Below are 15,278 nucleotides of genomic sequence, written 5' to 3'. Positions count from 1 at the left end.
TGAGGGGCATTTCTTCTTAGGACAGCAGTTTGAGGATGCTGTTGAGTTTAGGAAGGCGTTAACCAACTATAGTGTAAGCGTGGGAAGAGATTTAATGTTTACCAACTATAGTTTAATATGGTAAGGATGATGAAGTTTATTTATATTGTTTTGTTTCTGCTATGGAGAAGAAGGAAGAAGGCATTCACTTTGTATATTGTAACGGCTACTTTTTTGGGAAACATAAATTTTGTAAATAAATCTAAACTTATTTCAGACAGGTGATTATGTTTTTAAATGATGTGATCATGTTTTTTGGAGGTGACTAAGTTTTTGTATGGGAAAAGGTGAGTTAAACAACACTCAGGTGAGTTAAATTCATCGGAAAATACACCTCAATCCCCAAACTGCAATGTCAAAAAACTTGATCACCAAATAGTGATTTTTGTGAAAACTTGATCACCAAAAGTTGTCTTAACTCTTTTTTGATGTATTACATTTTTTGAAATATATGAAATCTGTAGCCTATACATTACTGAGTATTTATTTAGTATTGTACTTTGATTTTATTTTGTTTTGTCATGTATTGTCCTTTTTTTTCAGGAATTAAATTATAATAATCAGATTACAGAACTTGTTGGTCAAAAATTAGTATATTTAGTCAGGTAATAGATTTAAATTTTCATATAATGGTTTATATTTTTGTTAGGAATAATAATATTTTAGTCAGGAATTAAAGAGTCACAGTCAGATATTATATAACTTACGTCAGTTATTAATCTATTTTTGTCAGGCATAACAATATATTAGTCAGGAATTTAAGTATTTTAGTCATATATTAGATAAATAATTTCAATTATAATAATCAGACAATAATACTTGTTGGTAAAAAATTAATATATTTAGTCACGTAATAGATTAAAATTTTCATATAATGGTTTATATTGTCAGAAATTAGATTACACTACATTCCTTATATTACAATATTTTATATTAGGACTGAGTATAATTACGTGGACAAATAAAAAGCCAGGAAATGATGAATTGATTAATTTAGAATAAAATTACTTGGGAAAACGCGCAATAATAACTGATTTAAATAAAGTATTTAAAAAATCATATTCTCAAAAAAATCTGTACACCCTTTCATATTTCTCTTCTGTTTGTTAAAAAAAACCATCCATTTTTAGTTTTTCAACAAAGGAGATTTAGTAGTTTTGTTCAATTTTTATTTGAATTCAACTAAATTGTAAGGTACATTTTTCAAAATCATATTCTCTTTTATTTTTATTGTTTTAATATTGAAATTAAGTTTAAAATATTATTGGTATTGTATGATTAAGAATTGTATGTTGATCATCAGTTTTTTTGTGTAAATGTATATAATGTGTTATAACGTGTGGAATTTATGTATTTTGTTACTCAAGTAATTTAATGCTTATAATTGGTTGATGATCATTGTTATTTTTGAAAACATAGTATTTTTTAGTTTGAATTATTTTAATTTGTGGTTGTGTTCACACTATGATTATTGGGTGTTTTGTTAGTGTAAATGGATCCAGTAGACGACTCTCATTACATGGCTGCTCTACAGGAAGCCCCACATGCTTTATCTATTCTTGAAATCTTTTGCATGTATATCTTTCCTAAGTGCACCCCTCGAGCCCAAGCGATGTGTAATTGTGTTTGTAGGCGTTGGTATGATTTGTGGTATTCAAACACCTGAATTCCTCATGTTGTTAGAGCTAGACAGGCCAGTGAAAGGTGGTGGATTGCAACTGATATTATGAGGCATAATGGGTATGGCTTTCATAATTCAATGGTTCAAGATTGGGCTAAGTTTCTGGATGGTTTGCGATGGCTATTTAGGGATGAGGAAGATATGTGGAGTAAGAAAAGGAAGAGGGAAGAAGCTATTCAACCTGGTGGGTCGTAGAAGAAGATTAGGCTAGAGTAGTGATGTAATTAGTGCTAGATTAAATGCCCGGTAACTTGGTTTTTGGTTAACTAGAGGGCAGTGTTTTGTATAAAATGAATTTTTTTTGCTCTTGTCAGTTTAGTGTGACAGTTTTCATTTGCTTTTGTAAGGCATTGCCACCAGTATGACAAATTATTATGTACTTAATTGATAATTATTAATGAAATGAAGAAATTTATATACTAATTTGGACTTATTTTTTTGTTTTTGTTTTGGTTTATTTTCTTTTATGTGCATAATGTTGGTGAATTAAAAAACACTCCTGAATAATTAGACTATGTTACCTCAACCAGGAATAAAATTCTTTCAGTCATAAATTAGATTAATTTCATCAGGGAAATTTATATTTTAGTCTGGAATTATACTAATTTAACCAAAAATTAATTTATTTTTGTAACTAAATATATATTTTAAATCAGGAATAATATTATTTCTTTCAGGATTATTATTCATTTAGTCAAGTATTATATTATTTAGGGCAGGAATTAAATCATATTTCTCATAAATTATTTTTGTTGTATTTGTGTAAGGAATTATAAAATTTAATTCAGTTATTCGTATATTATAGTCAAATATTAGATAATTCTTGTCAGATATTACTATATTTTAGTCAGAATTTAAATATTTTTAGAGTTTAATTAGTGTTTCGGAATTAATATTTTTAACTCATAAATAAGTTTAACTTAGACAGGAATTAGATATTATTAGTCAGATATAATTTCTTTCATCTTAGGCATTGGTTGATTTAAGTCAGGCATAAATTTTTTTTCAGGTATTAGATTATGTAGGGCAGGAGTAGTTTATATTTATCAGGATTTAAAGAATATTTGTCAGGAATATAATTACTTATACTATTAAATACATTTTTAAATGAGAATAAGATAGTTTCATTCAGGTATTATATTACTTTTGTCAGGATTTAAAACTTAAACATCAGGATTAAGATTTCTTACATCATGATTAAATAGTTTGAATTTAGGAATTAAAAAAAATTGAATCTGTTATTAATATTTTAGTCAGTTATTGCATTATTTTTCAAAGGAATTATATTTTTTTAGTCAGGAATTAAGCTACATTAAAAATTACTTAGAATGTGTTAAGTTATAGAATACAAATAATATATTACAGTAAAAAATACAAATATTATGAAGCTAAAACTGCTTACCTCTGGTATGGCGTTGCACAGTGCAAGATCTTGATCAGTGAAGATTGATTTTGGTTCAATTCCACACATTGACTTTTTGAAGATTGAAAGCAGCCAAACAAATGTTTCAGTCTTTTCATCAGTTATGAATGCACATCCAAACATTGTTGTTCTCCAATGATTGTTTATACCAACAAATGGAGCACATATCAACCCATATTTGTTTGTTCTGTATGTTATATCGAAGATTAAAACATCACCATAAGCTTTAAAATCTTCAAGCATTTGAGAGTCACGCCAAAAATAGCTCACAACATTATTCTCTTCTCCAAATTTCAGTCTATAGAATGAAGGATCTTGATCCGCTCTTTCTTGAAGGGTGTCTAATACATTCTGCATGTCTCCACCTTCAACCATACTCATTTTCACCCTTGATACATAGTTAAGGTGATCTCTCTTAGTATGACCAACACATTCTTCTCCTCCAGCTTCATTGTTTATATAATTATAAGCATCCATTGGTTTCATACCACTCTCAATCATGCTCTCAATTAGTTCACCCATTAGAGCTGATATTTGCCTTTCTGATCTTAGATGATGTCGTTAAACTGTTAATACTAGTTCATGATTATGTTCCAACTCATGTGTAAGAACAGCAAATCTACCTCCTGCATTTTTCTTAAAACGAATATGAGCTTTACATCTAGTTCTTGTTTCATTTACTTCCCTTTCTTTTCTCTTTCTTTCATCAGTTTTACCCAATATGGGTATTTCTACTGAATCTTGTTCACCTGCAATCTTCATTTTACCCTTTGTCTGTCCTTCCTTAGAACATCTAAAATAAAACTCATACAGTAAATCATTATTATCTCTTCTCTTTGTTGATTTTCTGACACTGATACCAACATATCTTGAATGAGCTTTGTATAAAAAATATTCATCATTGTAGTCTGATACTGTATATCCTGCTAAACATCTACTTATGTTTTCATCCTTGTCATATTTGTAATAATCTGCAGCAAAAGTAAATATAAATTATACAAAAGTCAGGATTTAAAATATTTTTGGTGTAAGAAATTATAAAATTTAAGTCGGAAATTAGAATACTTAACTCAACAAATATATCAATTCAGATATTTTGCAAGGAATTAAAGGAATTCAGTCAGAAATTAGATATTATATAACATGAATTATTGTTAAACTATCAGGAATTAATTTTAAGCAATAACACGAATTAGTATGTTTCAATCAGGAATTATATATTTTATGTCAGGTATTGAACAATTTTTGTCAGACATTACAATATTTAATCAGAAATTGAATTAGAACATTACTATGTTTTAGTGAGGAATTATATTTATATATCAGGTATTAATATATTTTTGTCAAGCTTAAATATACTTTAGTCAGGGGTTAAACTTGTATTAAAAATTATTAATTTAGTTAATTATTAGCATCTTTTATTCGGGAATTAGATAAGGAAATTTTGTGAAAAACTACCTATTATAGTCAAGATTTTGCGAGAAACTACCTATTATAAAAAAATGTTGTAATTTACTACCTAAAATTTGAAAAATGTTGTAATTTACTACCTGTTGCCGGATTTTGTAGTTTGACTCGTTTACTCCGGCGTTGACTTTGTCATGTGCTACTCACGTGATACTTAATTAAGCTTTCTTTCCCAAATTTTCCCCAAATTGCTTCCCATGAAATTTTTGAAAAATCACTGTGCCCTAATTACTCCATCTCCTTCAATACGACTCCGTCAACCAACCTGATTTGACTTGATGTGCAGAGCTCTGATGAAAATTAATGGCGAATTCACCAGCGCATTCAATTAGTTCCCTCAAGTAACTTAATTTGGTAATTTTTCTCACTGTAATTTCTTTTTCAAGTACGAAATTGACACTGTTCATCGTCTTCAATTACTGACAAAATTTCCTTTCTTCTTCTAATCTAATGGTTAAAGGTTCTGGTAAACGCAAACGTGGAGGTGGTGAGGGGACCATATGGTACATAATCCAAAAACCCAGGTACGATTTTCTCTGCCATTGAATTTTTTATCTGTAATTGAAGTTGGTCAAAGGTTGGTGCTTGTTTTTGTACTGGGTATTCATTTTGGGGTGTGTGTTGCAATATTATTAAATCATGTTGGAGTTTGTGTTCATTTTTGTATAATATCATGTTTAGTGGGTTATTTTGTATATAATTTGAAAGGCTTAATTGAAATTAATTTAATATTAGCAATCTTTGCTACAGGTTTAACGGTAGAGATAATATATTCTTTCCTTGGTATAAGTTAATGGAAGGGCCAATTAACATCAGATTGTATTAGGGGGGTGTGTTTGTGACTAAGAAAAAGAGTAAGAAAACTACTTATGAAAAAGGGGAAAATTACTATGGTGTTGGTCTGTATCCCAATGTTGATGAAGTTTGCTATTTCGAATTTGCATATTGGATTAAAAATAAGCTTAAGTATGATAGTGTAGGTCGGTTGTGGTTTAGGAGGAGAGGGTGTACATTATACAATGGAAGGAAGGAGATTAAAAATGATGTTGATATCCCTGAGTTTTTGGAATCCTCTGAGTCTGATGGGTGGTATAATTTATATGTTACCCATACAAATAAACCTGATAATGTTGTGGAGGTGGGGCTCGAAACTAATATGGATGGGTTGGGGCTTGAATCTGATTTGGATGAGGTTGTGGGTGACATGGGTATGCAGGGTGAGGTGGAAACTGCTGCACATGAGAATCTCATGCACAACAATGACTCAACACTTGTGGGGGGTCCGCCAAACATCCTTCAAAACCCTAGATCTGAGCTAGATAAGTAACAAAACTCAGCCAAACTGCCTACTTCTTCTACTTTTGGCCTTACCCTTTCCAAAAAAACACTGATTCCATACCAAACAAAAGAATCAGATCCAAAACTTCCTGTAGATCCAAAAAATGGAGGGAAATGGCTATTGTGCAAAGTACAGATGGAGTTGCTTCAAATGATGAAATTGATGAGGATGATTCAGATGTTGTCTTAAGTGAAGGAGACTATGATGATGACAGTCATGATGATTTATTTTCTAATAATATTGAGAAGGGGTTAGATGAGTTGGTGAGTAGGAGTTTGGGGGGTGCATTAGTGAGAAGTTCAGGTGAGATTAGTGTACCAGTACCACAACTGACTCAAGGAGATGAAGCTGTAGAGGATGGGGAGAACATCTTAGTTGGGAGTGAAGATGATTTGAATGACTCGGAAGATGAAGTTAGGAGCTTGGAAGGTTCTAATGATGAGCAGGGCATTCACTACCCTGTATTTAACCCATTTGTTGACTTCAAGGACAAAATCAAGCTATCTTTAGGTCAAAAGTTCCCCTCAGTTTATGTATTCAGGAAAGCAATTAGGTACCATGCTGTTGAGAATCAGTACAACTATTATTTTTTGCATAATGGTTTAAAGAGGGTGATGGTTTATTGTAAGAACAGATGTGCATGTGAGTGGAAAAAATACAGATTTGTGCAGGGGTGTGCTTGTCCAGAACAAAGTGTGTGTAGGTTCAAAATATTTGGGGCTAAGGTGAAGGGGGAAGAAACTTTTCAGTTGAAGAGGCTCAACTTAGAGCACATCTTTGGTAGGCAACATCAAAATAACAAAGTCACATCTCAATACTTGGCTGAAAGGTTCTTAGATGAGTGGAGGGATACACCAAGTTGGAAAATTTCTGAGTTTATGAAAAGGGCAAAAAGAGTGACAGGGGTTGAGATTGGGTATTATAAGTGTTACTATGCAAAAATAGATCTAAGGAGAATAAAAAGGGTGCCTATGCTAGACTTATTGAGGAAAGGGTAAATAAAAAAGAAATATAAAAAAAAAGTTCACGAAATCTTGTCGTTAAAGCTCGCCTCTTGTCTTTTGTTGTTTCCTTTATCATCACTCGCTCTTCTTGTTAACTGGAGGTATGGGAATCTTGTTATTATCAATCAAATGTTGGATAGCCTCCTTCAGCTTCTAACAGCTCTCAGTAGCATGACCCCTACCTTAATGGTACTTGCAGTGTTCATTTGGATTCCAACTAGGCACTCTCTTCCCAGGCGGGGAGTCTTGAAGAGGTCCAATAGGAGTAATGATTCCCTTGGCATGGAGTCGATCGAAAGCATCATCATATCGTAGCTAATTCCAATAGGGGTAAATTCCCTTTTCGGTTGCTTTCGATTACCCATGGCTAGGATCTCACTAAGGTCGAAAGTACCAACACTATTACTAGAGTAGGTGTTTTCGGAAGAAGAAGGATAGTCGTTCTTCTTCCCTTTACAGCCACTGTTACTATCGTTACCAATCTTGGCCTTCTTGTCGCGCGGAGGAACATGAAGGAGATTTGAATCAATGGAGTCTTGAACACGATCCTTGAGGGCGAGACACTTTTCGATAGTGTGACCGCGACTTCTATGGTATTGACAATAGGAATTTGGATCCCAATTGGGAAAACGTTTTTCAGGTGGAGGATCTTGACCTTGATCGTGAAGACAGTCAAAAGCTTCATTGTAAGTCATTCCTATTGGTGTGTATTCTTCAATGGTCCGTTTTGCCCGTGGCTTAGGAGCATTGAGTTCTTCATTAAACCCTTGGCAAGAATTTTGTTCGATGGCCATTACCCAATTTGCTAATCTTTCTACCACATTCAAGAGCATGGCAATGACATCTTGCAATTTTCGAACGTCCTCTTTTAGACTTAACGGGTCTTCCCTGGTATTATCTAAGAAAATACTTTCATCCTCCCCAATCATGGCCACCTTATCGAGAGAGGTTATATAAGTTGTCTCGATTATGGGCTCTCCTACAGGTGTGATAAGAAGTGATGGGTCGAAGGATGCTTGGTCATATTCGATGGCTAGAATCTCAGAAGTTTCATTGTTACCGATCAGATCTTGAATAGCTTCTTTGAGTTTCCAACACTCCTCAGTGTCGTGACCCTTTCCTTGGTGATATTTGCAGTGCTTATTAGGGTCCCACTTGGGTGGCCTGGCTTCTGGAACCGGATCTTTGATAGGCCCTATGGGCATGACTAGTCCTTTGTGGTGTAACTTCTCGAAAGTTGTTTCATAACTCATACCAAGTAGAGTGACCACCCTTTTTTATCTTTGGATTCGTGGTTTAGAGGCGTTCGTGGCATGTACCTCATTAATGGGAGAGGAAGAAGAAGGATGGTCGTTCTTCTTTCCTCTCGCACCATTATCTTTCAGAAGGTCATCTTCAATGTCAATGCCTATATTATAGACAGCCTTGAAAGTATTTAAATTATGTTAGTACTTTAAGTGCCTTGAATACTTCCCTTGGAGATTCTTGATAAACATCCTCACAGATTCTTTTTCGGTAGGAGCCTTGACCATATTAGCGGAAGTTTCCCTCCATTTATTGAAGAAAGACGTGAACCCTTCGTTTTCCTTTTGTTTTAACATCTCGAGTTCTCTACAGTCTGTTTCGTCTTGGATGTTTCACTTATGTCTATCTATGAAAGCGCTTGTTACCGACTCCCAAGAAGAGGTTTTTTCTTTCTCGAGATAAAAGAACCATTGTTGACAAACGGTTTCGAGAGATAGTGGGAACAAAGAGGGGAAAACCTTCTTATCGATACCCTTAATGCTCATTATAGTTTCAAAAGCTCTTAGATGAAAGTAAGGGTTCTCTGTTGCCTTGAATTTTGGGATGTTAGTGGCGTTGAACTTATGCGGAAGAAGTTCCTTGTCCAGCGAGACCCCTTGTGAACTCATGCCCTGAAATTTATAGTCATTAGATAGCTTGCTCAAGCTTTCTTGCATGAGGTTCATTTGTTGTTGCTTCACAGGGTCATCAATTTTGAGAGTTAAAGCCTTTAACACCTCTGTCACGTCATTCAATTGATTCCTAAGTTCATTGACCTCTTCTTGACTTGTCATTATCTTTTTAGCCTTCCTCTTTTGACGAATTGGTTTATTAAAAAGTGAAACTTGAATAAAGAGGTTGTCCTTGATTAATCGCCCTTCTTTCCTCGACCAAGTACTGTGGAAAAGGAATTTGGGGATATTCATTGTTAATTATTTGACGCAAACTTTATTCAACGTGCAATGGATGGAGGAAGTGAAGAAAGATTGGAATAGAATGCGAAGAAAAAATGATGTAGATGGAGGGATATGGAAATTTGGAATAGAATGTACCCCCAACTCAAATGACGGAAAAGACCGACTCATGCATGAACCTAAGACATGGTCATGGTGACATATACTCGAAGTGTGTGCTAAGACTAGTGAGTGTAGGTGACATGTTAAGACTCGTGCCATGATCATGTGGCTAGACTATGTGACTTAGTTTCTAGACTCAATTAATGACTCGACAAGGTGTTATTGACAACGAAATTTAACCGAATTAATTAGCAAACTAGTCAACTATACACTAGGTGATGACTCGATCAATAATTCGAACTGTCGGCAAAACGACTGGACTGGCGTCGCACTGTGTAGTGTAGCGCCAAACGACAGAGATGTCTCCAGGCGCCACACTCCACAGAGTGGCGCTACAGTTCAGACTTTGGCGCCAATGCTGGAGCTTCAATCTGGGACTGTTTTCGGTGTTATTAATCAACAGGGGTATGCCTAAAGTCGTACTAGGTCAATTCTGATAAAAATATTAAACTTTATTGACTCAAATTAATTAATTAGGCAAAGTTCTTTAAGTCATTATTTTATTTAATCTCAACACAAGTCAAACAAACGGTTAAGAAAACATAGAATATATGCACAACAAATAATGCACAATTAGTCAAGTAGGCACAATATGATGCAATGAGTTTGCAACCTAACCATGGCTCTAGTTCTCTAAAGTTCGGGATATGGTTTAGTCAATAAAGGGTCCATGGTTAATTGTCCGAATGCACTGCACGGAAGCCTAACCGTGAAGGGTTGGCGCGAGTGGATGGGACACCACGAGTTTTAGAAAAAACTCGCTTCCATAGTTTGGTGAATTCAACATTCTCGGATGTACCCTTTGTTGCTCAGAGCGTTCAATCAGGTAGATGGAGCATGAATTCCCAGAGGGTTATTTCCATATGTAGAACACATATGGGTTTCAGAAAAGTGAGAAAAAATTCAATCAAGAAGTAGGATCGAGCAAACAATACGAAAAACTGGTCGAAATTAGAACGCATATTTTTGGCTCGGTATTGGAAGAATTTGGCGCCAGTAAACAGAGACTGGCGCCAGGTTTTAGCTGTAGCGCCTGGCGCCAATGCTGGCGTCTGGCGCTACAGTTAAAATTCTGGCGCCAATGCTCTGGCCCCTGGCGCTAATTCCTACATGCCTCAGCAGCTTTCTGTGCTCGATAAAATTTTCCAGTTTCGCGCGGTGTTATTTCGGTCCTAGTTGTGAAAGATATTTCTCAAATTTCCTACGTGTAAAATCCTATGTTTTTAACTCATTACGGATGGTCTTTCCAATGAGATCTTTTTTTATGCATATGACAATAATGTTAATCAAAATTACGCACATGAAATGCTTAGAACGTTTCGAGTCTCATCCACTCATTCTAAATCATTGCCGAAACAAATTCAGGAATTAAAATAGAAATCCTCCCCAGCGGAGTCGCCAAAAACTGTAGGGAATAATTTCAAGCGTTAACCCCTAGCTTGAACCCCACTGTGATCATACACTAAAGTACGGTGGCGTCCAAAAGGGAAGAAGATAGAGCAAAAGAGTCGCCAACAAGTTTTAGGTACTTGTAAACCGTTCACGGGGTGAAGGTTACACCCCTTAACGATCGAAGAGATCGTCAACTCCATAAGGTCTTGAACCAAATAAGGGTTCGGGGATGAAGGTACAAATCCAACCGTTCACAGGGGATGAAGGTGAATCAAAACGGAGTTTTTACGACGTTATTTATAGAGAAAATCAGCCAAAAAGATAAAATATCAAAACAGAGTCTAGCGCACAAAAAATAGAACCAGCGCCAACGCTGGCTGTTTTCTTAAAATAAGTTTTCAAAAACAGAGAGAAGAGAAAAGAAATTAAAACTATCCGCAACACTAAACTTTCCACACTTTCACTTCATTCGATTATGATTCGACGTGAAAGGTATTCATCACTGGGTTTGGTTTTGGGGAGACACAAATGGGTGTCTACAATATGACTTCTAGAAGGTAGCGGTTTTCTTTGTATGATTTTCTAGCATGTGAGTCAATTGCTGCAATTCGTGGTGTTGTTTGTGGATCAAAATGGTGGATGTCGACAATTTGGGATGGTGTAGGTCACCGCAGGGGCAGCTGGTGGACGTGAAAGGAGGCTAGTTGCTTATGCAGCGCTGTTGGTGGTACTATTTGCAGGTGATTGCGAGGTGAGTTGGTTGTTGGTGTCATTGTTGTGTGGGTACTATTGTTCATTGTTTTGCAGCTGCTATGGTGGTGTGAATTTGGTAGTGGTTGTTGGCTGTGATTGGTGGCAGAGGAATAAGAAGGTTAGTGATGTTGGCAGAGGTAGAGGATTTTGCGTGAGGGAGCAGCAGGGGGAAGGCTGAATTGGGGTGGCTGTGAGTGAGGGGTATGGATTAAGCATGCAACAAGTACTTTTATATATTTTTAAATGACAAAAAATGGTAATGAGGTGGATGTGCTTCTTTTACATATTTTCCATTATTGATTTATATATTTTTAAAAGAAGCCCATAATAATATAATATGTTGCTCATTAGCTAGAATTGTTATACCATTTTGTTGTACTTATCTTTGTTTATTTTTAAAATCGACTTTGTATCTTTGTTATACCATTTTGTTGTACTTATATTGTTCTACTTTGTAAAATGTTGGGTTTCATGAACCTAGTATAGCTAGAAGCAATATGTACTTTTCTTAGTTGTTTGTAACTTCTATGCCCTATTATATTTGTGCCATAGGCTGTGAAGTAGTGTTTTATGTCAGAAGTTAGAACATAGAAAAAAATTTAGAACATGGACTTATAAATTTTAGAACATATGGGAATAAAAATTTAGAATATTGTAAAAAAAAGTTAGAACATAGGAAAATATTTAAATTATTGAAAAAAAATTAAAACATAGAAACAAAAAATTTAGAACATAGGCTTAAAAAATAGAACATAAGAAAAAGTTTTTGAACATTGAAAAGAAACTTAGAACATTAGCACACAAGAAAACAAATTTTGAACCTAACTAGAAAATGTTTAGAACATATGAAAAAAAATTTAGAACATAGACATAAACATTTAAAACATAGATTGAGTTTTTTTTTTTATTATTATTTTTTTTTTATTATTTTTTTTTTTTTTTATTATTTTTTTTTTAATGTAGTTGATGTGTTGATTAATTTACTAATCTATGACCATTTGTTGGGTATTCGAGTGTTATGTGTTATAGTAGTAATGGGGACATTTGAGTTTCTACATGTGATTGTTTTCTTCCCTATGGAAGGGGTGGTGATCAATAACAAACAACTAAAACCTATTAGCTCAAATGGTAGAGCACTATGCAAATGTATAGAGGATGTAGGTTCGAATCCTACATGGGCTATCTTTATAAATAATTAAAAAAAAAATCTTCAAAAATAAACCTAATTATTTCACATTATAGCCTATAATTTTAGAACATAGGCTTTGAACATAGATTTAGAACTTAGGAATATACTTCTTTATGTGAAAACTTTACACTCTATATATGTTCTAAGTTTAATCCTATATTTTGAATCCTTTATGTAAAAATTTTCTACTTATGTTCTAAATTTTTTTCATCTTATGTTCAAAATTTTTTTTGTTCATGTTGTAAAATTTTTCTACTTATGTTCATAATTATTCCCTATGTTCTAAATTTTTATTTATTTATTTATTATTTTTTTTATCTTATGTTCTAAATTTTTGCATGTTCTAGAATTTTCTACTTATGTTCTAAATTATTCCCTATGTTCAATATTTTTTCTGCTTATAATCTAACTTTTAGTCTATGTTCTAAAAATTTTCTACTTATGTTCTAAATTTTTTTTGCTCATGTTCTAAAATTTTTCTACTTCTAAATTTTTTTTCGTCTTATGTTCAAAAAAATTTTTGCTCATGTTCTAAAATTTTTCTACTTATCTTCAAACTTATTCCTTATGTTCTAAATTATAAGCAGATATTCTAAATTTTTTTCTTATGTTCTAATTATTTTTCCTACGCTCTAAATGTTTCTTTATGTTCTACAAATGAACCTACGTGGGATTCGAACCCACATCTTTTGTGCTTTTGCACAATGCTCTACCCATTGAGCTAGTAGGCTAATGTATATAACATTTGAACTCAACCTATACTTACACTACACTAAACTAACTCATCGACACAATTGAATAATAACACTTATTTAAAATTATATTCATCTGAATCCCAAGTTGCATGGAACCTAATCACTAATTATTATAGCACCACTTGAATTCTTTACCTAATCAAACTAACCTATTTCCATGTGCACTACTCTCTTGAAGTATAATGTTCATATCCATCATAGCAAAAACAAAGTAATAAGTTCCAAGTGGATATGATAATAGTGATTCTATGTCAATGAGTACAAACATACGTATATCAAGAAATACGAGTGAGCTATTGCTTCAAAGTTTGATGATATTATATCTGAAAGATTGGCCAGTATTCAAAAGACAGAAAGCAATTGCAACAACTGATCTTCACTCAGCTTCATTATATAGGTTACCTGTAATAATCAAAGTCATTAGAAACACCTCAATAAAGGTTCCTGCACTACTTGAAAATCAGTCCATATTAACCAAAAATCACAATTGATTCCACCCATTTTACAATTTTACACAACACAAGGTCTGCTTAAAAGCAACCATTATCATTAAATTTGTTACTAAGCTGAATGATGTGGAGTGAACCCAAATATCAATCAAAGAATAAACATTAAAAGAGTAAATTGTTGCCCATTCCTAGCTTAATTTTATGGCTGCCTATAAAGACAAAATTGAGTGGAAATGAAACTCCATGGAAGCGTTTATACGATACTCATTCCTAGCTTAATTTTATTGCTGCCCAAACACAAAACCAAACTAATCCCGACAACTATGAAACCACAATTAAGCAAAATCGATCTAATTAAATCGAACAAAAATTATATAAAAAAAAAAAAAACCGAACTGATGAATTGCAATTTTCGAACAGATAAATGATGGAACTAAGAAACTAAAAAAATGAATAGAAATCGGAAAAAAGGAACAAAAATCGCAAAGGAAATTAAACAAAAATCGCAAAGGAAATCGAACAAAAATCGCATATAAAATCAGGAAAAAAAATCAAAATCGAATAAAAATTTCACAGAAAATCGCAAAAAAAATGAAAGAAATAATATAAATCAACACAATCGAACACATAAATTCAATAAAAGAAAGAATAGTAATCATAAGAATAGAATAACAAACCTTAATTTCTGAAAGTAAACCCTAATTTCTTAAACGAATTTGCTGCCAAAATTGTGAGAGAAAGGGGAGAGAGAAAACTGTATCAAGGCTAGACTCTAGAGGAGTAGAGAGAGAAAGATTATGCGTTGAATGAAGAGGGAGGGTTGGGATAAGTTTCCCCTAAAATTACTAAAATGACATTACTACCATATTCATTTTGGGCGGTCAGATTTACACCAATTCTATGGTTCAGATGGGTTCTTATATAAGATTGGTTCTTATATAGAGGAGGGTTTTTACATGAGCCTTCCAATATATATATATATATATATATATATATATATATATATATATATATATATATATATATATATATATATATATATATATATATATATATATATATATATATATATATACTCCTCCGTTTCTTATTTCTTGCAAGATTTGCCATTTTGAGGTGGTTCACATTTCTTGCAACAAACTTATTTTTTTCCTTATTTAGAAACTTTTTTCTGTCAAAATGACCAATATACCCTTACTTAAAATTTTTTAACACATAATGCTACATATAATTATATTCCATTATAACTTTACTGTACAGTAAATTGATTATCTAAAATAATCAAACCCATTATCTCTCTCTCTCCTCCTTCATCTATCATTTTATCATCTTCATCTCTCATAATCAAACTAGTATAGTGCCCGTGCGATGCACGGATTATAAATTTAATCAAATTATTAAACCCGTAGGAAAAATAAAAAAAAAAC

The 15,278-nt window shown here is 33.2% G+C and overlaps 1 protein-coding gene across 1 annotated transcript; it reads right to left on the bottom strand.

Annotated features, from left to right (window-relative positions):
• Nucleotides 1-3,015: 3,015 nt before the first annotated feature.
• On the bottom strand, nt 3,016-3,665 carry LOC110690065 (protein FAR1-RELATED SEQUENCE 5-like). The gene is made up of 2 exons (XM_021866889.1): nt 3,123-3,665; nt 3,016-3,027 (listed from the first exon to the last, which is right to left on the bottom strand). The coding sequence occupies exons 1-2, from the start codon at nt 3,663-3,665 to the stop codon at nt 3,016-3,018; spliced, it is 555 nt and encodes a 184-aa protein (XP_021722581.1).
• Between the last annotated feature and the right edge of the window lie 11,613 nt (nt 3,666-15,278).

Source organism: Chenopodium quinoa, unplaced genomic scaffold (assembly GCF_001683475.1).
Source record: "Chenopodium quinoa cultivar QQ74 unplaced genomic scaffold, ASM168347v1, whole genome shotgun sequence".
NCBI classification, from domain to species: Eukaryota; Viridiplantae; Streptophyta; class Magnoliopsida; order Caryophyllales; family Amaranthaceae; genus Chenopodium; species Chenopodium quinoa.
Note: the sequence above shows the minus strand (reverse complement) of the source record. Positions and strands in the feature narration are given on the sequence as shown.

Excerpts from the sequence above, each read along its gene's own strand:
- LOC110690065 (XM_021866889.1), bottom strand. The coding sequence starts at position 3,665 with ATGGGTGAACTAATTGAGAGCATGATTGAGAGTGGTATGAAACCAATG.